The 25,988-nt window shown below is 37.1% G+C and overlaps 1 protein-coding gene across 1 annotated transcript in view; it reads right to left on the minus strand.

Moving 5' to 3' along the window:
- Nucleotides 1–25,988, minus strand: part of HERC2 (HECT and RLD domain containing E3 ubiquitin protein ligase 2) — a gene marked incomplete at its 3' end in the record, with an annotated part of 102,466 nt that overhangs the window by 67,451 nt on the left and 9,027 nt on the right. The window contains exons 2-14 of the mRNA XM_079537012.1: nt 24,538–24,652; nt 19,385–19,522; nt 10,140–10,359; nt 8,600–8,700; nt 7,666–7,822; nt 6,765–6,875; nt 6,287–6,458; nt 5,534–5,707; nt 4,748–4,936; nt 4,005–4,156; nt 2,558–2,715; nt 2,022–2,135; nt 481–732 (exon numbers count right to left, since the gene is read on the minus strand). Of these exons, the coding sequence (XP_079393138.1) occupies nt 481–732; nt 2,022–2,135; nt 2,558–2,715; nt 4,005–4,156; nt 4,748–4,936; nt 5,534–5,707; nt 6,287–6,458; nt 6,765–6,875; nt 7,666–7,822; nt 8,600–8,700; nt 10,140–10,359; nt 19,385–19,522; nt 24,538–24,652 (2,053 nt within the window). The remainder of the gene's footprint in view (nt 1–480; nt 733–2,021; nt 2,136–2,557; nt 2,716–4,004; nt 4,157–4,747; nt 4,937–5,533; nt 5,708–6,286; nt 6,459–6,764; nt 6,876–7,665; nt 7,823–8,599; nt 8,701–10,139; nt 10,360–19,384; nt 19,523–24,537; nt 24,653–25,988) is intronic.

Genomic DNA, 25,988 nt, shown 5'->3' on the forward strand with positions numbered 1-25,988 from the left:
TACACTGAGACTGTGAAGTTGAATTGTACTCATTAGTTTCAATTAGACCACACACTGAATATGAACAAGTTTTAGGAAAGATAGTGCAATTAAGGAGGTTTCTTTCACATCCTCTCCTAGAGAACTACAGGTTTCTATCAGATTCAAGAAATAACTCTCCCTGTAACAAACCAGTGAAAAATACTTGTGTAACAATACAAAAAATACACCTTATACAAGAATTTTTCTGTGAATCTAACAAAAGAAAAGCATTAGGACAAGTACAACATTAAGACAAGCAGCATTTAAAATTGTCCTAACAGTGGCTGTGAGCCTGTTGAAATCAAAGGTATGAAAGGCAGAAAAGATTACCTTTTTCAATGCCACCAGCACAAAGTATGACAGCAGAGTATATGGTACTGTCATTCTTATCGTTTAGATCATTAATGTCCAGTTAAAGGTTCCATCAATGACAAAATACTTTCCACCTCTGATAATTACCTTTCAAGCCTTCCAGTAGTTTGGGATATCGAACATGTTCTTCTGTTCCATGCCCAAGTCTCTGATTGTCACCTTTTCCCCAGGTGTAAACCTGGCCATCTTTGGTTAAAGCAATAGAAAACTGACTTCCACAGCGTACTTTGACAATGTCCAGGTCTTGGAGCTTTTCTATCAACTTGGGAGTCTTGCAGCCGTCACTGCCTCCTCTTCCTAGCTTTCCATAGTCACCATCACCCCAAGACCACACCTGGCCTTTAAAACAAGAGAAAGAAAATCAGAAATACTGCACTGCTTTTTCATTTTAAAGAATTATCTGCTCTGACAAACAAGTTCTTCAAAACTGAGATTCTCTAATTAGCACAATTTTCAAATTATACTTTAAGAGTAGTTCATGAAAATAAGAAGGATGAGAAAGATCTGAACAGTGCCTCTTGATCTGAGAAGTTCTCATGTTGACAAAAGTAGGCAAAAAAGGGTAACTCACAGTTCATCAATATGCAAAAAGACCTTCTGAAAAGCATATGCAGTAGACAGTTTGTTGCACATCACATCACTACAGTTAATAAGAACTTGCAAAATATTTTTTTCCACAGTGAAGGGTCAAATTGTCTGCAAAAGCTCTTAATTTTCAGTTCTTGTCAGTCAATCAATTTCACAAAATGAAATGAAAAGTGCCATTGTCTATTATTATCATCTTTTGAAATGCACTACTGAATCCAAGCCTTGATTAGGAAATTTCTGAAAAGAAAGCTTTGTTTTACACTCTGGATTGTATTCATTCCTTATATAAGTTAGTCTGTAAGATACTGTAAGATAAGCAATGGAGGCATGCAAGAAGGGCATCAGTTTTATCAGTTTTTAAAAAAAAAAAAAAAAAAAAAAAAAAAAATCAAATTTGGGTTTTCACTTCCTGGATGAGCAAATCTCAGCTTTTAAACTGAGACATATCACCATATCACCACATGCAGTTATATTTTAGTAGAACAATTAGCTTTCGAGAGTTATTTCCCTTCTAAAGAATGACTTGGGTGCATAACCTCACATAGTGAAATTCAGATTCTGAATCTGTCTCAAACTCGGCATATAGTTCTGAGATGCTGGGAAGTTCCATTCCAATAGAATCTCCCTTTGGCCCTTCCCATGGGTTAATGTAGACAACACAATCAAAAAAATCTTGCCGTTGTGACAACATGAGTTAGTTAATTAGACAATGCATAAAATGTAGATGTATATATACTAATATTTTGTTTGTCTATTATATATTTACATAGCTATCTGGAAAGTATACAAAACAAATTTAAACAAAAATTTTCATATTCTAAATGAATATATTGAATATATACATGTTCATATAAATTTGCACAGAATATATGTAAAATAGATAAATGTACATATATGTATCTCCCCAAAAAGAATTTCAGCTTTAAATTTTTAAAGAATTTAAGCCACTATAAATAAACACACTATCTGCTTAGAATGAAATAAAGCATATTTAGAATAAAAGAAAAAGTTAAGCTTAAGTGTTCCATTTTGCTACTAACCATTTTCAGTAACTGCAAGAGTCTGAGCATCTCCACTTCCACATGATACATCAATAACTTTGAGACCTTTCAGCCCTGTGACCAGCATTGGGATGGTCTGGTCTTCACTGGAACCTTCAAAACAAAACAGCTCTCTGATTAATAAAACCAATATGGCTTGATGAGCTCTTTTGTTTGCTTCTATTTGGTTGGTTTTGAATGCTTTGCTGCTTGAGGGGATGAGGAAATGGGGGGAAGAGAGGGAGTTATTTGTTTTTAGATTTGAGTATCATGACTGAGCTCCCATATGGTTTCTTAGATCTCCAATACAGATTTAACTTACAAGATAGCTTTTGCTTCACAAGGAAGGGAACAGACAATACAATGCAGATTTTTCTTCCCCATCCAGAATTCAGAGCTTTAGCAGTTTTGATACAATCCTTCTCACAATGTAAGAAACCATTCAGGCTTCTCAAATCAGTCATAGGTAGATTGGATAAAAGAATGTTTGAAAGAAGCGCTAACAATTACTTGACAAACAACTGATTTTAACATACCATGACCAAGCCTGCCATAGTTTCCTCGTCCCCATGTATACAGCTCTCCTTCAGCAGTAATGGCTGCACTGTAAGTGCTTCCACAGGCTATATGAACAACATGTTTCCCAGCTTGCTTTCCAGACAACGCAGATATCAATTTTGGTTCCTCCAGAGGGCTATTGAAAGAGAAGGAAACATATTTCACAAACAGTAATCTGATGAGTAGATAAAGGTGGGCCATATTTATTAGAAAATAACTGATGCAATTCTACCTACAAATCTTAGCAGCAGCACCAAAATAGAGTTATAAGCCAGAAATAAAGTTCAGATTGTTTAACAGCATACAAACCACTTAAGGGATGTCCAACAACTAAGATTTGTATTTCTAATTACATTACTGAAATGTTATTCAAAAAATAATTCAGCCTAATATAAAAATTACTACCTTTAAATGCTATTTCTGAAGAAATAATTTTATGACAGTTCTAATCCTAGCATAGTAATTCAATACTTTACAGGACATTCAATTCTGAAGGAGGATACAACCACTAAAATATATCTTGCACTCTTACAGAATACTCCTTTACAAAGACAGCTCCTGCACAAGAGGAGGACATCAATGTTATTGTTCAGCGTGGGGGGGGACAGAAGAGGAATGATGTAACATGACTGCATTTGTAAAGATGATCGTACGCTGACACGTGAATCAATGTTCCCACAGAAAAATGCACTGTAGATTTATAAAACCATGAATAAAAGGCCTCATAATAGTATATTCACTACTACACCCTCTACCTACAAGTACTTCAGAAAGTAGCACAAACACAGAACTAAGAATATTAGAATTAGAAAATATGCAGAAAGAATTGGTTTAATACCATATCTGCAAGTGAAATGTTTAACATAAATGTGAAATACTTAGTAAATTACCAAATCAAATTATTTAAACAATTGGACTAACAGTTATATTTTACCTTGTTTTGTTTTGTATAGTAACAAAGTCTTTGAGGCCATGAATCTCAATCTTCTTATCTAATGGGACTGTCTGAAGAATGTAAATAAGGTGTTACATGTTTTGTCATTATGGCAAGCAATTCTTGATAAACAAATTGCAATCATGACAAAACATGTAACGCCTTATGTACATAGGAACAGTCAGTTACTATGCCAGAACTAATTTGCTTGCTGAAATGGTCACAACTATACAACTGGAAGAGCATCTGAAATATGGTTATTAACAATGCAATCTCTTACTTGCCTAATTTGCCAGATAATGACTGAAAAAGTACACGCATCCTTTAATAAATCATGATCAGAGAGAATCACACCTTTCACTCATGGACTCATTGTAGAGTGCTGTATTTCAACAATACTTCTTATGGGCATTTGCATACACAACCAAACAGTTTATAATGTGAATTCAAACCACTGGCAAAAAAAAAAACATTGTTTATTTATTACGTACACTGTGTCACCATGGCCTAGTCTTCCACCATCTCCACAACCCCAAGAGAAAACTTCACCATTTGCTGACAAAGCAAGATAGTGATGCCCATCAGAATGTGCTGCAATCTTCACAATATTTCTGGAAGCTAGACTCTGCACCAGCTGTGGTCCCTGTGACACAAACAAAAGTAATTCGCTTATAACAATTTCTTATGTATTCCAGGAAATATTTTTCTTAAGCTTTTATCAAACATGTCAAATCTAACAAATCAAGGTAAGCTTAAGGAAAAAAAGCGCCAAACTATTTAAATCTGATAAAAATTATAGTCTGAAGTTATTTTGTTCCAATACATACAAAGTCATAACTATATAAATGAAATTCTGTTTATCTTAGAGGCAATCTTAGTGATAAATATTTTTGTTTGAGAAACTGCAGTTTGAGAATGGTGTTATACTACCGAGCTAAAATACATTTAATATCTGCCAATTTCTACACTGTTTCCAAGGCCAGCGTATCAGTGAAAGCAATTATCATTGTACCCTAATCCTCTAGCTTGACAGAAACTATGGAAATTAGATACATTTAATTAAACCAACAGAAGAGATAGAAGCCACTACTTCTGAAAATTCAAAAACAGAAATAAAAGCTCACAAAAATCAGCACGCATTCACCTACTCTTCCAAGATACTTAAACAGCAGACCTATGGTATGCCATAATGCCTAAGAGAACACGTTCTTGAAAAAGGTCAGATAAAACTCACCAGTGTATCACTGTTGTATGCTTGTGTATAAACTCGCCCATTCCTAGATAATATCAGAAAACGTTTCTCTGCGCAGGCAATCTGCACAACACCAAGACTGGCAAGTCCTTCACACTGAATTGGACCACTCACATTAGCGTAGTATTTCCAACCTATTAAACCCCAAGCAATGACCTCCTGCAAAGAACCCTAGAAAATAAGAAATTCTGTAAGCATTCATTTTGAAACATGCAATTTATTTAAAAAGCATGTAGAAGATTATTATTATTATTGTTTACTGTCAGTAGTCAATGAAGCATAGCTATTAACAGGGTATCAGAAATAAAGATTTGCATGCATTTTATTCAGTTTAACCTGTAACAGAACATGCTATAAGTATCTGAATCAAGCGTACAGAGATTTTCAACATGGGAAGCTAAACATTAACTAGGGTTTGAGGTAGCTGAATTTGTTGGGTTTTACTGTTGGTTTTGTCAAACACCCAACATATTCCCTCTGGTCTTGGGAATTTTCTCTGATAAACAATGGGAACAGCTGAAAACACAGCTGAATTAGCCTTGGAGTTGTGATAAGAAAGAATGCTTCCCAAACCACAGAATTACATTCTTAGGCTGACTCAGAGAGTTCTGAATGCCATTAAAGATATCGAAACAAATTTAGGCAACTCAAAGTTACTTTGTGAAAATAAAGAAGGAAAATTAGGCAATCTTTAGAGTTGCTAACTTTGAAACTGAAAACTAGTTATAATTTTAGGAAATACATTAACTTTGATGCTGCATAAGTTACCTTATGAGATGTAGGAGAGCTACACTGTGGAGGCATACATGGAGTGGCAAGACGATCCAAGTGGGCCATGATCACAACAGCTGTTTGTCTCAGATCAATTGCTAGTTCATTGTCCTGTGGTAAAGTCAGATACCTAAGAAAACTTTCATTTGGACTCAGAGGATAGGTCAGCAGCTGAAAAAGAAAAAAGAGCAGTCGGAAAAATATTTTAGTATTTCCATGCTGCTACACACACAGATAAAGAACATAGTTGAGTATTTGCGCAAGATTCAACTCTGCACATGCTCTTTCTTGAAGGGAAATCTCAAATGCATACGTTGAGAAAATATAGTGGTAACTGTAGCAATAACTGAATAAAACAGGAAGTTGATAAAATGCACTAAGTAGTTTTATTACACTCACAATCTCAGTAATATTTGCTGGAAGTTGTAGTAGAATTAACTATATAAAAACAATTCAAATATGCAGAAAAGATAACAGGCCATGTCTGTAATTACTTATTACAAAAGCATTAGCTCTGGAACACAATGTTTACCCATAATTATACTATGGAGTTCCTTCACCTATCTCCAAAAACACAGAAGTACAAAGAAAACCAAACACTAGTGAATGCATACATACATGTGCACACACACACACGTCACTTGGAAAATACTATTGTTAAAGCCCAAATTTTGTTTGGATAGTTTTGTTTGAAGTTAATTTAGCCAGCCAATAAAATTTGTCCCTTATGCATAAACCAAGGATAAGTACCTGAATCTCTTCCTCAGAATTGGGCACATCTTTATTACACACTATACTCTGAAATCTTTGTAACAAAGGTAGAAGGGGTGCACTTGTTCCCTGTGCAGATCGCTCATTATCAGTTTCCCTTGTTCCATTATCCCAAAGCTGAAGCAACAACATAACTGCAGACAACATTTGGCTGAAAGAGAAAGTAAGTTTACATCTTTCATTAGTAAACATTTCTCAGGAAACCATTTTAGGTTAAGATAAGTTACTTTTTACATTTTTTAATTTAATAACATAAGAAGCCACATCTTTCCATTTGAAAGAGGGATCAAAATATCAAAAATGCATTTTGCAATCTAGCTAACTTTACTGCATTGCAGAAAATGTTTGTGTGCTTTGAGTCACAATTACATAAAACCAAAGAAAACTGAAGACAGGCATTGCTCAAGGCATTCCATTAACAACAATGGCTAAAAAAATCAGTGCTCATGCTACTCACCTTAGCGTGCCCCTCTGCACTGCCAGTTCTAGCAATATAGCAAGTGCCAAGTGCTGGTCTTGCAATGGAATGTTCCCTGGTCCTTTCGTACTGGGAGCTCCATGCACATCTCTGTTTAAAAATCAAATGATTTACATTAGCTAAGAAAGAACCAGAAACAATAGATATTTTTTAAACAATACCACACATCAAAAACCACTAAACTTACAGAATAATTTAAAATTGTTAATGAAAACATACGTGGAAAGTGTTAGCTTTTCTTCTTAAGGAAACTTTTTGGACTGACACTAGAATTTAAATCGCCCCAGGCTTCACTGTCTATTCTTCAGCTCTCTTAAATATACTAAGAACAAGTTTTCACAGGTGAAACACAAATATACCTTATAATATTAACTATAGAGATGTATTTGCAGTATTCAAAAGAAAATTTTTTGTAACAACTGTGAAAGAGCACATTTAAGAGTCATCTTATAATAGGTGAAAGTAGGAGAGTGCTTCAAGTCTAAAGGGAGTATCTTTATTTCCCCCCTCTATGCATAGAAGTCTGCATTATATTACTACACTGGAAAGGCACAATTAAGTGTACACAAATAATGTATCACCAAAAGCTTCCTTTTTATGGATACAACCTACATTAATGATATAATATTTTTAGGGAGGATCTATGCAGAGTGATTCAGAATACTCAAGTTTAAATTTTTCTTAAAAAGTTATAAGAATTAAATCATGTTTAAAGAGCTTCATTTCAACAATTTACATACCATTTACTTGTTTGGTGTAAAATTAGAAAACTTATCTTTTTATTTTTTCATAAAATATTCTGCTTACACCATCATTTGGTAGGAGATGCAAGTTTGCCATTAAACAGATACTTCAGCAATACTCAAAAAAATAAACTTACCCAGTCACAACAGACCTTAGGAATTTAGTAGCTCTTTCCACCACTTCCAACCATACAGAAGATACTGTCCCTTCATCAAAAAGGGATGCCTCTGGAAGAGCTCGTAGTGCATCAAGTGATTCCTGTAACAGTTCACTGCACAGGTCTGCATCTTCACCTAAGGATCATAGGAGTACTAGCTATAAAAATTTTTAATACAGAATTTTGTGGGGGGTTTTCTTGGTCTCAAGTTACAAGTTACTTAATAATATGTATATACCAGCTCTCAATTTTCACACAAACATTTTGACTGCAAGACCTCTGAAAAACAACCTGCTTCACAAAAAATGCATTCAGAAAGGTGACAAGTCTTAAAACAGCCTGTTCCACTGTGCATCTGCTAAGGTATTCAGAAAAAGAACTAGCCTAGACAAAGATCCAAACTGTTGCAATCTGAACAAACAGCACAGACTGAGACAAATAGGTAAGTCAATGTGACAGTTCTCATGTGTCAAACTTTTGAGCGCTAGCCTTTGAAACATGACAGATGTTGACAATACACAAATTAAATACAGTTCTCACACTACTGCTCCAAAATTCTTTTCAGAACTACTACTATCCTGAAGTTACACTGCGACCTATCTTGTCTGAAGAATAAATCTAAGTTTTCTGAAACCTGGTATTAATAATGTATTCTTTTCATGAAAACTGCTAAGCCTAAAAGTAACCCAGGACAATACAGCAGCCATATTGGCTTGGATGGCAATCTGCTCAGGCATCTCTGATCAACAGTAGTGGTGCTTTTACAGTATCTTATAAACATAAAATACAACTATGGAAGTCTTAACATAAGTATTTGTACAGAGCTATACATTTAATACAGACACATGATTCAATGGATCACCTGCCTTCTAATCAAAAATGCGTACAACGTGCTGCTACAGGGGAGACCCACCTGACCTCCACGCTCTACGGAGGAACGCAAATGCAAATGAAAGTGCTGCTCGGGATCCAACTCGTGCAAGTCCTTCGACACCTTTGCCTACAGGTCGTGGGCTAAGGGGAAAAAAATACATATGCATTGTGTCTATACAGCTTTATAATATATGTATTTAGCAACTACATAGCTTGAAAATAATTACACAATGTATGTACTTGACAATTTTATAATTTATCTATATGCATGCACATATAATTATACATTTTTTATAAATAATTGTAACTGCCTCAAAATGTCAACGAGCAAAATTTACTCTCATCCTAACTAATTCAATCCCTGACAACAAAAAGCTTCATACGGAATAAACAAAACAGAGTGCCATCATTGCCATAAGAGAAGTTTCTGAAGGTGCTTAGAGTGAACTTACGATATTTTACTAAAAATACACAGATGTAAGATACTTCATATACTTATTATTTATCCAGGCTGTTTATACTGCTAGTGTATTTGAGCTGCATAAACTAGATTCACAGACTTTTTTTTTTTAATGTGAACCTTCAATTACAGATAATTTCATCGCTTTTTTCATTGTCTGTCTTTCCACTAGGGTGTCCTATGTCTCACTTATCTCACATATCTCACTTTGCAGCCTCTGTATTGGTCTGTGTACCGAAGAGAGATAGCTAGAATTTTTATTTATACCTCACAAAACACTTCTATCAAATTTACTTTTTAATCAAATTACCGCATTAATCAAGCTGACAAGCTCTTAATTCTCTACCATTTTCTCTTAGGAAGACACAATCCTTTTATTTCTATCTCATATGACAATGAAAGTGAACTGCTCAGAGCTTCTTTCAAGAGAGAGAAATTTTAAACTGGCATTTTTAGCAGTCTGGTAACTTAAATACACCAGTGTTCTTTTGAATCAAAAAATATTCTTCAGAGAATAGACTGTTCAGTGAAAGACATCACTGTCAGAACAATCCCATAATAACTAGTCTACAATCCTACTTACTGTCTCCTTCAATTTTAAAAGCTAGAGACAAGCTAACAAAAATTTGCTTGGCTGAATTGACTGTTCAGTCAGACAGACAGCAGTCTAATTCAACAATTGACAAGTTTTTTTAATGCCTCACTTGACAGAATTTTTCTATTTTTAGGTAAAAAAAAAACTATCTGGGGAAATGGCTTTAAACTAGAAGAGGGTAGACTTAGACTAGATATTAGGAAGAAACTCTTTACTGTGAAGGTGGTGAGACTCTGGAACAGGTTGGCCAGTGAGGCTGTGAATGCCCCCTTCCTGGAAGCATTCAAGGCCAGGCTGCATGGGGCTTTGAGAAGCCTGGTCTTGTGAGAAGTGTCCCTGCCTATAGCAGGGGAGTTGGAACTCAATGATCTTAAATGCCCCTTCCAATCCAAACCATTCTATGAATTATAATAAAAGCCATCAACATCATAAGTAAACATCTGCCAAGGAAGAAAACTGTATGGCAGATAGCACCAGATACCTTAAGAAATAGAAACTTGTCCATGCATGAGAACAACTCGTTACCTTTTCTTGTCCACAGTAGGCAGAGGGATACTATTGCTCTTCCACTTAACTTTGACATTCTCCTGAAGAACTGTTCTGTTCAACGCAATAAAATAACGTTCCAGGATAACAAGCCTCTGCTTTAGCCGCATAGCTGAAAGAGCTGTTGTGGCAGTTTGTGTGGCCAGAGTCTGTTGTTCCTTCACTAGTACATGCAGGCATTCTTTCAATTCATTCACATCTAAAAATCAGAGAAAGATAAGCATTCATCTTTGTTACATACATTGCCAACAAATGTCAAGACAAATTAAAAACCATTAGTTGACCAGAAGTCTAAATTGCAAAACCCAGTGAAATTCGCTGCTTCTATATTTAATGTGCAAATGCTAACAGTATGTATTACTTAATTACAAGTCATATTTAACAGATATTTAGACAAAAGCTAAGGTAATCATCAGAACTGGTATTGTGTGAATACATCTGAACCTTTATATTTCGTGTCTGAAATGAAAACATCATAGAAAATATTTATGCAAGTGTGCCATATAACTTGTTTGTTTGGAAAACTCTTATCAGCAGCAGGCGTCAGTGCTAGACTTCTAAGTACAAGCAACAACATGGAGGCCATACTTTCATTTTCCAATGATATACATTATCTTAAGTTTCTGAGAGTTATTCTATGACTTCTGAGAAGCTCTAGGGCCACTGCCAAGAAGTGGTTAGATTCTGAAACAAATTATGCAAGAAATTTAAAAGACACAGGTATCATCAGCAAATTGAAGATGTGGCCTGTGCAGCAACAGCAGATAACTAATTCTTTGCTAACCAAAACAAGCATTCCACACTCTACAGTCCTAATAATGTAATGACAGATGATAACAACAACAGCTTCAAAACACAGAATTTGGGAACAGTGTTTTGTTACTCTTGTTTGATTGACTTGTTTAGTTTAGCTTTGTTTGGTTGTTGGTTTTTTTTTGGTTGGTCGGTTTCTTCTACGTTCTCTGGAGATTTATTTCCTAGGATGAAGATCAACTAAGTTTCTTCTTAAGAGAGGTTTTTCCTTTCCCTCCATTGGTCTGATAACAGGGTCACAAAAAAAAAAAAAAAAAGCATGTCTACATATATGTAACAGTGTTTGTGAAAAGATGCCTCAAACGAAAAAAAAAAAAAAAAAAAAGAAAACACATTTTGGAGTAGCAATTTCCAAGCTACAGAAATGCACTAGTAGCAGCCTTTGGAGCTCACAACTGTATCTAATGAGACATGAAGGTTTTTTTTCATATGTAATTCTACAAAATACATCAAAATACATCAAAGTTTTGTCCCCTTTCTGCAATGCATCTCCGTATACCCAGGAGAGTGGGTATTCAAGTGGCCTCTTCTACCACTATATCACATTGCACAGTTGCATACAGCTTGTTGTCAGCCCTCACCCCAGCCTGCTTTCAACACTGCTACTCACATTTCAGTATTTTGTGTGTTAGATTCCTTTCCCTGAGGCAGTCTGCATTTTTCCATCTATGAGGAACAACTTACTTTTTTTGGTAAGAACAGATGAAAAAGTGTTCCTTGTAATCTAGACTTCAAAAACTAGACAAGAGCAACAGCAGCTATCACACACATCCATACTTTGATTCACAGAAGAATATGACAAAAGAGCCAAACCGTCCTTAAAATGTATCCCATAAAATTTCCTGGTATGGCTGACAGTCAAGAGATTGCACACAACTACTTCAGATCCCTACGTAAAGTAAGACAAAGCAAATGCCTGCTTAAAGCACATTTGGTTTGTTTGGTTTAAGCTTATTGGCAACCTTTAATGGATTAATATGTTAGTTTGCAGCCTGAAGCTCCAGCATACTTTGAGGTCAATAACCACAATTTTGAAGGAAAAGTCTCAGTTGCAAAGTATTAGCACTACTCAGAAGCAAAATTAAAATTGCTACACATTCTGAGGCTAATGCTGTTATCTAAAGCATGACTTAGCATTTATCTTGTAACAGAACACGATCAGTGCTGACATACCAGTATCACGATCTCTCTACATAAGCCAACAGAAAAGACAAACACTGCTTTTCTTCCCTTCCTAAACACACCCTAGCAATCTCTTAATACCACTGGGACATAACAGTGAAACAGGAAACAACCAATGCTTCGTTTTACAGATAGACTTTTTAAAATATTTTTCTTTTTGGCAACCTATTTCATTCTGCTGGTTAATTCCCAATATTACATTCTCAAATATCCACAGGAATATTAAAGACATAGTCAATGGCACTTCTATTACTGCTTATGTCCAGGAAAGACAAAGTCTACGCTTAATGCTATAGAAATCAAGTAGACCCCGATTCAGCAGTCTACAAACAGAGCTTTAGTACTCGTAATTCCCTCCTAGCAGAAAAATTATCTAAAGGTGAACAGTCCCTAAAATTGTTCCCAGGAGTTAAGAATGACATGTTCTCCTGTGACAAAGCCCTTCCTTTCAAAATAACATGTTTACTAAACATACATCATGGGGATAACTGGAAAGAAACAGAACACACAGAGACTACCTACATTCTGATTACAACTCCTTATTTCCCTGAAATACTACAACTGCTCAATTCTAGAATTGGTTCCAATCAACCACATTGTTTCTGTTTCCAAGATCCCCAGCTTCTCTGTTGCAACTGATGATACAAACTACAGTACAAACTCTGAATGCATAAAAACCAGAAACCTACAGAAGTACACAGCATACATCAAGTCAAGCAGAACAAGTTCTCAATCGAACTGTTGCATACACACTGTACTACATCTGTGTACCTACAAATATGCAGGTGTATATACATATGTATACATATACACACACACACACATACATATACACGCACAAGGCTTTTGATACGGTCCCACATCAAGTTCTTATCTCTAAATTGTTAAGATATGGATTTGAAGGGTATATTATTCAGTGAATAAGTAACTGCTTGGATGGTCGCAGTAAGAGAATTGTGGCCAGCAGATCTATATCCATGTGAAGGATGGTGACAAGTGGTGTCCTCCAAGGGTTTATCTAGGGACACAGTGGAATCAAGTGTAAGTGTACTCTAGGCAAATTTACTGACAATACCAAGCTGTGTGGTGCAGTTGACACAACAGAAGGAAGGGATGCCATCCAAAGGGATCTGGATGAGCTTGAAAAGTGGGCTCACATGAATCTCATGAGATTCAGCAAGGCCAAGTGCAAGCTGTTGTACTTGGGTCAGGAAATCCCAGATGCGTACAGACTGGGAGAAGAACACACTGAGAACAGACCTGCAAAGAAGGACTGGGGGGTCACTGTAGATGAAAAGCTGGACATGAGCCAGCAGTGTGTGCTTGCAGCCCAGGAGGCCAACTGCATTCAGCTCTGCATCAACAAGAGGGGTGGCCAGCAGAGAGAGGGAGGGGATTGCCCCTCTACTCTACCCTCATGAGTCTCCATCTGGAGTACTGCGTCCAGGCCTGGGGCTCCCAGCACAGGAAGGACACAGAGCTGTTGTAGAGGGTCCAGGTCCATGGAGATGATCAGAGGGCTGAAACACCTCTCCTATGAAGAAAGACAGAGGGAGTCGGGCTTGTTTGGCTTGGAAAAGGGACTAGGAACTAGGGAGACTTCACTGTGCTCTTCTGATACTTCAAGGAATTTTACAAACAGGAGAGAGACCAATTTTTTACATGGTCTGATAGCGAAAGGACAAGGAGGAATGTCTCTAAACTAGAAGAGGGGAGATTTATGTTAGATGTGAGAAATAAACACTTCTCAGAGGGCAGCAAGTCTCTGGCACACACTGCCCAGAGAGCTTATGGATGGCCCATCCCCAGAGGCATTCAAGGTCAGGTTGGATGAGGTCCTGGGCAGCCTGAGCTAGTAGGCGGCAGTCCTGCCCACAGCAGGAGGTTGGAACTGGATGAGCTTTAAGGTCCCTTTCAATCTAAGCCATTCTATGATTCTATGACATTCATAGTTGCACTCAGAAAATTCATTCCCAGTAGTTCAGCAATGCATACTGGTGATAACCTGTAAGATACTCAGCATCACATTCAACGATCTGACAACTGATTTATTTGAGAAAAAACAAACTTTTTAAAAACCTCAAAGATTCAATTCTGTTTCAGTGCAGAAGATCAACATAATACTTCAAGATAACTGGAACTAGATAGACCACAACAGTTTCAAAAGAAAAATTTCACAGTATCATTTACTATCACTTCAGAAGCAAGTTATTTTGCTTTCCTGTCAACAAATGAAATTGAATTAAGACAATACAAGAGTTAGTAAAAGGAACCAATCACAATTATTTCATCACTTCTTATGCACAAAAAGAACGGCTGGAAGGAATCTAATTTTGAAGCACTTAGCCTTCTAAGCATTCAGTTACAACACACTATCTTCAAATACTTCAAGACTACATGTAAAAATAATTTATTCATGCAGAAAATATGACTTAGCCTCACCAACATTCAAACCATTAAAAAACTGAGTAATTAGCTTCAATGACTTTAGTTTGAAAAATTCTTCTCCTCTACTCTTCTCACTTAAACCCCTAAAACTGTAGCCATTTCAGATTGAGAAGCGTAAGTAAAGTCTGGAACAGCTATTTCAGACATAATTTTAGCTATAGTAATCCTACATCTCAGTTATCTCAAAGCTGGACCAAGGACTGTCTTACTTTATTAGAGGTAAGTTCTCCAGTTTTAAGTGAGCTGTATCTACACACTTCCTCTTCTTTAAATCTACTCTTACTACATAAACAAATTTATATTTTTTTAATATGAGTTTCCTTCTCAGAAGGATTTAAGTACTTTAAGGAATGGATCAAGTGAAGTTGGCCAAATCTGAATAATATATATTACAAAGGAACTAAACAGACTAATGAGATAACAGCCTGTTAATAGTAATGATTCAAATTTCACCTTAGAAGGTTACAGGGAACTCTTTAACCAAAAGTGTTTATGTCAGTCCTTTTGATGCTAAATGCCTCTTGCCAAACTCTGCTTTGTGAATCATTTTATGAAGAGTGGAGACATTATTTACCTAATCCATATGTACAGCGTAAGACCTGAAGTCATAACATACAAGCTTAAATTCTCAAGTTAACATTAGCAAAATACTTGTTAAGTGACAACTATAATCAGATATGTTTCTGGCTGTCGTGGAGAGATATATAAGGGTTTTACCATCTTCTGTTAAAACTCATCACACCCCTCCCATCCCGCAGCAGCTAACATAACTACATGTCATCACTTCTTAATTCATCCTGCCAGAAATTCCCTGCATTAGAAGGAAAAATACCAGCAGTGTTTAACCTAGATCATTTGACAGAATAGGGTTAAGGAGTAATGCGCTATTTGGTTATGTCAGCAAACTTAAGGGGGCAAAGCAGGCAGCTAAAGTATGTAACTTCTTAAACCATCTCAGCCACAGACAGAACACTAACCTGACATGAGTCTAAGACAGGTTGCCTACCAAAGCATGTCTGCTCCCTTTTTAGGATTTTAATAGGAATTAACATACTAAATGGTTTCTTAACATTTACGCTAGTAGCTTTTGCAGAGAACACTGCAGGCTTTTTACAAGTAAACTGATGATCAGCAAAAATGCCCCTATCAAACTGAAAAGTTTCAAGGACTTCCACTGGGCCACAAGTCTTAGTAAAGGCAAATACAGATGATAGGATGTAAAGGGATTTCAGACCTAAAAATTCAAACAATTTGTGAAGAATACAATGCTACAATGGGCTCACATTTCCTGAAAGCAGCAGAACTTTAAGTTGATGCTCAAATACTCAGACACACAGCAGAATGGCAAGACATAAGCCTCATCTACACCTTCACACATGTGTTTTATGCTTCTCAGGGAGTGTTTTCAGGGACATCCTCTAAAAAGTATAAACAGCAAGGAAAAGGATGCTTGGAGACAGACAGTAATTTCCAAGTTAGATGGGGGGGAGGGGGGGGGGAGGGACTTAAAATCTGTTTGAAGTGGTAACCAAAAAAAAGTGAAAGAAAAAACAGGGAGGTAAGCATTTTGAGCTAGGCCCTGATTCCTTTCACTGAACCATTGTTTCTATCAACATTCCTGAATCTTAACTTAAAAAGACTTGATCTAGAATTTATCAAAAACTAAATTTCAATACTGTGAATTCTTTCAATTTCTTCTGACCACACTATAAACTTAGATGTATTTACCTAGCTAATATCTCTTATAGGATGAAACTTCAGCATGTTTTCCCCTTTCTTACATAAGGCAGAAAGATCCCATTGCTGTTGCTAGTGACATGTTTCTCAATAGCAACTCACTGAAATCACACGATTAATTTTTACCCCCCTCTCCCTTAGGTAATGCCTCTGAAGCATTTCTCAGTGCAATTAGCTATGCTAATACTATCAAGGAAACAAGACATGGTATAATCTATAAACAAGCTCTCACTTGTACACATGGAGACCTCCAGGAGTTCCACGTCATGACAGAGACTTACTGGCAAAACAGTTTAATTCAATGATAAAATAAATCAGGCCTGACTATCTGAAAAACAACAATGATAGTAGTAAAACAAGGCTTTTAAGAAGAATCAGAAGTGCTTGGGTAATGATGAACACATAGCCTTGAGGTAACAGGACAACGGGAAGTTGCTTTAAAGGAGCACTCATGTCAAAATGAGGCCTGACCAGTTCAACACCGACATCAGGTAAGAGCTGAATATGAAATGGATGAACACTAAAAATCTAGAGAAAAAAAAAAGCAAAGTCCAATAATGACTTACTCACATTTTTATTACTAACTTATGCATTTTATAACAATTTAACACAGTAACATCACTAGGGAGGCTGGGGGGGGGAGAAGAAAGAAAAAAAACAACTGTGACATCCTTGCCCTGGTTCTGGCAGTACAGTCATCACAGCATAAATTACAACCGGGGAAAATATTTTCCTTCTCTGAACTCATGCCAGGACATGGAAAGGAAGAAAAAACGCTCTGCTTCTCAACATGTTTTTTGAACTGCTTTTTTTGTGCTTTCTCAAAATCTCTCAGCCCTTAGGGAGGAAGGATGTCACAAGGCCTAGTGACTTGGTTCAGCCCACTGAAGTTCAATAGCATGATCCTCCACACTTTATTGGCAAAATAAGACTGTATTCACCACTTCCAAAACATGGATATACACCATACATTATGAAAGCCATGGCTAGACAACATAAGACTGTAAATCATTAAATTCAACAGATACAGCTCAGTGGTAACCTGAAACACAGACTTTAAATCCCTCTTCAATTCTTTTTCTAAAAGAACTCCAAGCTCACATCTCTAAATTATACCTTACTTGTCAAGGAATATAAAATATATATATATATATTTAAAAAAAAAAAAAAAAAAAAAAAAAAAAAAAAAAAAAAAACCACCACAGTAAATCTTTCTTTCCAACTTGATCAATAGGAAACAATTCTCCTGAAAAGCTCCTTCACTCTTTTGACAGACAAATATTCAAGGGTTCATTTTATTTTTCAGATAGATGACAGAAGAAAAGCTCAGAAGAGTTGCACATGTTTTATAAAATAAGAAAAATACCAAAATTGAAATAATCTTCTGTATTTTCTTTTGCAAAAATTAATTACCAAGCCACAGGATGCAGATGATAATGCAATGAAATGCAAATGAATGATGCAAAAGGCAATTGTTATCTCTCCTTCTAACAAATGCAAAACAAAAAGTTACCTACGATCAGGAGCAAAAGCTCCATCACAATGCTCTACTAATAAAACACAAGTGTGTTTAGAGTATTTTTTAAGGATCTGCCCGTCACAGACATTAACTCAGATCAAAGCGATGCAGACTTTAAGCACAAAAGGTAACAGATAGCAAGGAATACAAATTTAGTATATGAAGCTAATAAATTATTTCTGTAAGCTCCATACAAACATAACTTTTTACTTTTTTAAAAAAAATATTTTATAAGAAACAATTAGAGGGTGAGCTTAAAGGACCATCTCAATCAACTTGGTCAGTTGGGAGAAATTTAATAAGATACTTTGTATTTAGATTACCATTTTTTACATTTATTTTATTATACTGGTCATCAACAAATACCAAATACAAATTCAATACAAAAACAATGTGACCTTTGGCTTACATCACTTATCACAATATATTCCCCCTTCTTCAGCATTCTCCCTTCCCCCACTGTAACTACAATTCTTCTCATTCCTCCTGCACTGCAAAATTCTGTCCCAGTTCTAGAGTGACAGCAAGTCCATCTGCTTCTCCATCCTTAAGAAACGGGGACAAGCTGGCTGGCAAATAGCAGAGGACAACAGACTGACAGTTGACCTGTGACTCAACAGAAACAAGTAGCTTCCCCAGAAAACAAGGTTATGCAGATCTGGATTCTGGCACTAAAGAGACAGCCCTCTCACCAGGGACCCTCTTGTGTTTCTGAGTGAGGGAAAAGGAACAGGAGCATAACAGGTGTCTCCAAAGTTTGTACATGCCAGCATCTGAACTGGGCAACATCAGGCACCAGAACTATAAAACAAACCACTGAAGTGAAGCTGCTGTTCACTGTTTCACTGAAGTGAAACTGCTGTTTTCAAGCTTAGACCATTTCAGACAGTGGGTTTGCTGTACAATAATAAGGAGTAATAGGGAACTTTAACTGACTTCAATATAAAAATCAGCATTGTACAGAGTCACAGGTGAAGAAGTGAACACACAGACCATTTCTCCTCTGCAATCACAGGTGAGATTACTGTCAGCAAAGGTCAGGACAGACAGTTAATTTAATAGATATTTCCAACATTGCTCCCATGATTCACTGAAGCTCCTCTACCAGACCATGAAATCAAAAAAGAAATATCACCTATTAAATCTTTATTGCCTGCAGAAAATTCAGGCTTCAGAACCTAAGTAATTTCTTTTTAGTATCTGTAACTGGAAAGAAATGTTCTAAAGACATCTTAACAATTATCTGTATAACTGCATTTGTTCCAAGCCAGTTTATCACTCCTTCAACTAGCATGAGAGGTGTAAACTGACTCTCTAAGTCACGACTCTAATTAAATCTGAAAGCAATTACAGTAAATGTTTAACTTGATTCTCAGTTAAGCACTTACCAAACTTCTTCCACTAGCCTAACAGATGTATCTGTCAACAAGTACATTTGATCCAATTACTCTGCAATGCTACAAAAGTAGTAATCAACACAGAACATGTATTGCTTCAGCGAGAATCACCAAAACAACTATAGTACCTGGTTGCTTGCCCCATACCCAACTCTCCACAATCGATTTGGCCCTGTAAGTGGGTGGCGGAGCCTCTTCTTCATCCTTCTTTTCTTTGTCATTTTGCTCTTCTTTCTTTGATGCAGTTTGGCATTCAGTGCTATCATCTAAAGAAGGAAAAAAAAAAAAAAAAAAAAAAAAAAAAAAAGACTGGTTAAGCTACCTTCTCCTTTAAGTCAGTTCTAGATTAGAAAGGTGAAAGGTGAAACTCGGAGCCCAATTTTTACAGCACGATTGCCTATTAGTAAGAGCAAAAGGGGCGGAGGGGGGGAGGGGGAATGTGGTATGTACCATGTTAACTGCCACAGGTGGTAGGTCTTACATTACATTTCGTAAGACAGTGACCTTAAAATCCAGAAATCACTGTTGTAACCTCCTAGGGAACTTTATTTAAATCCACACCAACACACATAGTCACTATTGCAAAGAGCGCACTTGAGGTCAGACTTGGCTCCCAACTACCTGCATTTCTCCTGCATTTACTTTCATATTTCAGCACAGAAAATACAACAAATTGTCTTAATTTCAAAACCAAAAAGGTCTATATATTAGCATTCACACTAATTTCATGCAACAGCATTTCAAAATCTCTAGTGTATCTATCATCTTAGTAATTACCAGCAAGCAATGAAAATAATACCACCACTTTGTCCCTAAGCAATAGAAAAGCATTTGCAATCCTTTTTAAGGATACTTTCACTAAGACAGAAAACAGACATTAGTCACTTATCTCTGTAATCAAAGACTGCATGAAAGCCCCAATTAGCTAAATACAGTAGATGTAGACAGCTGAAAGTCTCTCACTCACCTCAGGGATGTGGATCCCCATTCCCTTACCTTCAGCCTGTTCAATTGCTTTGCAACTCAGGGCTTCATAAGCAATTGCATATGACTACGACCTTCACTTCTAAAAACAACCCTCACAATTTCTCAAGATCAGCATTTAAAAGAAAGCCCTGAAGAGATTAGTCTCAGACATTTTTATCAGGCTCCTAGAAACCACTGGTCCTCCACTCCCTTCTGCTAGCCTAGACTACATAGACTCCTTCCCAGACAGCCAAGCCACAACAATCCAAACAATTCCAACAACCACCCCAAAAGCAGAAGCACATTTCAGACAACGAAAATAAGAAAGACCCTTAAAGCTGCAGAAAAACACAGCACATCTATGTATACTGCACCTGCCCCACACTCCCTTTGTATCTCACTTGGATAACAAAAGCTCTCGGAGCATACAAACACAACCTAACAATTTCCAATATATTCAGTTATTCTTTTCATTTGGCCTGGAATTTAAAAAAAAAAAAGAACGGACTGTCATTTGATTGTAACCAGATCTGTGACTGCCTATTTGTTAAAAATGTCTTTGGCTGGAGACAACAGCAACACCCACAGTACATTTTTCCAAGCTGTCTTATTTATACAAATTTGTATTTAAAGTCCATGTTTCGTAATCTGAAACACACAGTAGTACACAGGAGGTGGCAAACAAAGACAAGACAAACAGGAAAAATAAAAATAAAAAGATAGACAACAGCACAATGCACGCTGAGGTTGAGCTTGCGAGATAAGGAAGTGATAGTAGAGGTCATGTGAGTGCAGGATAACATCTGCATATTTCACTTTCAAGTAGAATGTATGTCGAATATGACCCTTCCTATCAAATACTAACGAGCAGCCAACAGTCCAGCAATCATTAGCATGATAAAACACATCCAAAACACAACTGAATAGAGCTGGTTTTATTCCAAAGTACAAACAAACAATATTAAAAGGCACAGATTCCACTACACAGTTAAACCAAGCAACCTGTTGAGCCAGAGTAGTTTAAAATATTCCCACATCGCCACCATAACCTCAGTGTTTCTCCACTCACCCACACATGTACAGACACACTCCACAGCAGCTGGGATCTCAGTTAGTGGGAAGAAGGGTGGTGTGCCAAGACACTATGTTTTGCAAAGAGCTCTAAGAGAACTTGTTATGCTTTATAGCAGATCCTTGGCAAAGGTTGACAGCAAAGGACTATGAACTTAGCTCCTCTCTGCAAACAGAAGAGATTCCAATCCAGGCTGGAACTTCATCTTTGTATTGTATAAAAATAACCGTGACTTTAAGCACAAGCAAATCCGCAAGGAAGAGTTTCTTTAGTTTTCTGTGTGAGCAGAATAGGAAGGGGGGGAGGGGGAAAGGAGGAAGAAGCTGAGCTAAAAATCACATTCAAAGCCCATGACAAATCGTTCCACACAGACTTGTCACTATTCTTACACACAACCACTTTCTCTTTAGGGAAGCTGGTCGGTCTAAATTGAAAGGAGCAGCACAGATCCCAAAATGATGAAAGTTCAGTTACATTAAGGAAAGAGATTTTTTAAAATAAAAATAAAAAAAAAAAAAGGAACTCCCCTATTAAAAGGAACTTATTACAAAAGGGAGATGGAGGCAGGAAGGAGTAAGTCTTGAGTAAAGCCAGCGTAAGCCAAAATGACAAATCACGAGGCAGTCCACAAAACAACACACACCAGAAGAAGCAGTAGCTGACAGCCCATTTTAACTTAAAATTAACAGGTTGCCCAAGGAGGCTATGGATGCCCCATCCCTGGAGGCATTCAAGGCCAGGCTGGATGTGGCTCTGGGCAGCTGGGCTAGTGGCTGGTGACCCTGCACATAGCAGGGGGGTTGAAACTAGATGATCATTGTGGTCCTTTTCAACCCAGGCCATTCTATGATATTCATTATTATCAGAATGAAGTGTGAACATTGTAGGGAGCAAAAGCAACTGCATTAGTTCTCTGCAATAACTTTCTCTTAACTATATTTTGGGTTATAATCTTAAACCCCCAAGCTGAAGTAGGTATGTTCCAATTGAGCAACTGAAGAAACTATTCTGCCTCAGTTAAGTCAGCTCCCAAAGCAAAGCACAAGAAGTCACCACGTGTGGCCAGTAATAGCCTAACCCCTCACAGGCAGGTAACAAAATGGAAGCAACTAAAGCTGGAACTTACACTTATTCAGTGAAGAAAATAACTGACAATCTGTAATGGCCTCAGGCACCTCTATTAGAGGAAGGTCTTGTGCTCCTCCCATATTCCAGCAAACCCATCCAGTCAGGAATCCTACACAGAAGTAAAAACCCTGCAGCTGTTTCCCAGCAGACAGCTCTATGAATACCTTCATGTCAATCATGAGGCAACAGTTACACAGCATGCTTTAAGCAAGGACTGCATTTTACAACTACTCTGAAATAGTACTTGGTAATCCAAGCTCCAGGAAATATTTCAATCCCAATACAAAAGCAAACAAACAAAAAAAAGAAAACACACACCACTGTTCTCTCTGCCAAAGATCAGACTGGGACGTAATAGCATTAGCGTGAAGTTCTATCTACGAAGCCATCTCTTACAGCCCCTTTTCCCATAACCCAGGACCTCAGAATACCAGCAACTTAACCAGCATCAAGCTGACAGACAAAGGTTCAACTCTCAGTTTGGAGGGGAATAGAAGAGGAAACCCAGTAATGGCACAAAGTTCATTTTACACTTCTCTATTAGAACTTAAGATAGTTAATTGAGATGGGAATTCCACCTATGCAGAAGTTTGTGGAAACAACAAAAAATTAGATTTGTGTGGTTAACTGACATCTTCAAAACGTCCAGTTATGACTTCCTAACTTACTTCATACTTTCTACTCTTTCCAGTACACAGCTTCCAGTACAAGGTATTTATCTGATTCCAATCTCCTGATGGCAGCTGTCTTTTAAGTACATGTCATGCTACACCTGTATTTGGACATCACTGCTGTCACAGCTGTGTCCTTAGATGTTACTGGAAGCATGCAAACACATTTTGCTGAACACATTGATCATATACATCTTCCCGAAAGTGCCATGAATTAAAAACAAGCCTATTCCTAACCAAACGTTTCCACTAATAGGAAAAAATATATACAAATATATATTTGCACTTTCTTCCCAGAGAGAAAATAAATGCTTCACTACCAAAAGCATATTCTTCCAGTTTATTCCTCTGCTGATTATCCACTGCAAGAATGAAGTGCCTCTTCAGGGCAGCCCAGCCTGCAATAACAGAGCTGTAGCTGTAGTGAAGAGAAAGGAATTGCACACTAATTATAAGAGCCAAGAGCCTGAGAAGGCTATACTCAAATACCTGAACTATTGTAGCTTCACTTCACCCCTTCAAAGGAACAAAAAGGCAGACTAATCGTGCTACTTAAACCTAGCTAAAGATTCAAAGAAAATCTTTGCTTGCTTCACAACGTCTCAGAAAACCAATCTATCTAAAGCCAGTGCTACATTTAAGAATTTAAAAAAAAAAAAAAAAATTCAGAGATACGTGGGATTCTGGGTCATCCCATGCATCATCTTTTCATATCTTCAGCTCACGCCAAACAATGGCAGCAAATCACTTTCAAATGGAGGAATACATTCTGTGCATGAAGTTTTCTGAAGGAACACTTCAACTAGCAATATTTTCTGCTAACTACAGATGCAGATAAAGGCAAAATTAAAGGGTATGCCAAACCAAGCTATTTGAGAAAGCTTAAAACCATCCAACAACAGTTACTAATAAAACTATTCCTTCTGTAAAATCTTCAGCTCGTAAAACCTCTCACAAAAGAATGTGATTGTTAATCTGAATAGAAGACAAAAAAAAAAAGCACCCCATGCTCAGTCAGATTGTGGGCATTTTTTAACTGACCTTTTAGTCACTTCATGAAGACACAAAATTTGAAATAGCACTACTGCCTTTACCCCTTCCTCAGCCCAACTCCTTTATACCACAGCCTCAGCTGTAAACACACTGAGCAAAGTAACCAAGAGGACACTGCCAAGCCTCACTCATCATAACACATCTGGTTATGATGCATTCAGTTTCCAAAGACTGAAACAGATTTAAGCCTTCATTTGAAGACTCAGAAGTTACCGTCCTGTAGACTTTTAGGAAACCACCTTCAAGTGTATTTCATTCAAAATAAAAACAGTGGCAAATTTATAAGCAGGTGAAAAGAAACCAAAATTTTGCTACAGAACAAATTCTGAATTCCATCTTCATCATCACTATAAAAGAAAAAAAAGAAACAAACGTTTAAGAAAAGTCATACCTTTTCTTGGAGGTAGTTCACCATTCTGTGTAAATTCTGTTCCAGGATACACAATCTCCCCATCTTTTACCATTTCATTCCACAAACCACAGAGTCCGTCTCGTGTAAAAGCAAGCTGTTAAAAATAAGTTATATATAATTACTTGCAATTGTATTTTTCCTAGAATCAACCCAGACAAAATAAAAAAAAAAAAAAACCACCATGTTTCATCTGACTAGTAAATTCTTTGTGTGTGTTTGATAGAGGCTTGCATCATCCTCTGATTCTGCAGTTATGCTATTTTCAGATTAAAAGCTGAAAGCTTAGGTAGACTCAAAAACAGCAAGATGATCTTTCTTTTGTTGAATAGTTCTCGTCAAAAGCATGATTTGATCACCTCAAAACCGCACACATATTCAAAATGACATCAGGCAGTAATTCAGGTAAATATGTGAGGGAAATCCTTTTCTCCCTTCAGGAAAAGCTATGCTACATAAAGTCAAAAAATGGGGAAGCACAAAGAAAGTCAGCACAGCCTCCTCTACAGTAACTGAGGAGCAGGGCAGTCAAAGAACACATGACAACCAGACCATGCATCATAGGCACATTCAGCCAGTTCAAACCACCCTGCTGTGCAGAGCTCTGGTCACAACACTCCCTTTTCCTTCCAGCTGCTACAATACTTCCTCTCACGTGCCAATTAATGCATTTGTGTGTGCATCTGCTGAACCAGATCATGGGACTGATGAAGACTAAAGCAAGCTGTGCTCAGGGGAAGAGCCAAGGGCTGTCTGAGCTTTAGCACAGGTCAGTTCTCAGTAAACTAAGTGTGTAGTGGAACAAACACGGCGGATCAAACGGCAGAACCCTGCCAGCATGAAGTGCTCACAAAACTACCATCAATAAGACTGGCCTCCCAAGGATTTACCAATTTGCACCTCCCTTGAAGAACCCCATTGACCAAAATAACCTAATATTCTTCTGATGATCCTCTCTGCTTTCCAGAATGCTGTAAAACAGGTGCCCGCATCAAGTGAACTCCTTAATAACCAGGCTACTATTTGCAACCATATAGCCTAAGGGAGAAGGGGAGTACGTGAAACTAGAAAACAGAATGCCTTCAGTATTCTAGAGCTGTGCAATGGAAACATCTAAGGAAAATCCTGAAAGCTTACTTAGAAGCATCTTTGTAACACAACTGTAACTGACATTCAAATCCAAAATGTTTTAACTGAGGAATAATATAAATAACTTACATAACTGCTGCAAATATTTGCCACTATACGTACAAGTCCATTTATACTTTATCAGTTTCCCAAAGATGTTTTAGGAAAGGTTACAATTTTTATGAGTCTCAACCAATAGCAGGGAAATCATTAGCTGATCTAAGTAAGCTAAGACAAGAAAAATTAAAGTCGCACCACCGTAGCAAACTGTATTCCCATATCAGCTTTTTGACTTCCCACTGTGC

The sequence above is a fragment of the Tetrao urogallus genome, assembly GCF_951394365.1.
Source record: "Tetrao urogallus genome assembly, chromosome: 1".
In the NCBI taxonomy this organism is placed as follows: domain Eukaryota; kingdom Metazoa; phylum Chordata; class Aves; order Galliformes; family Phasianidae; genus Tetrao; species Tetrao urogallus.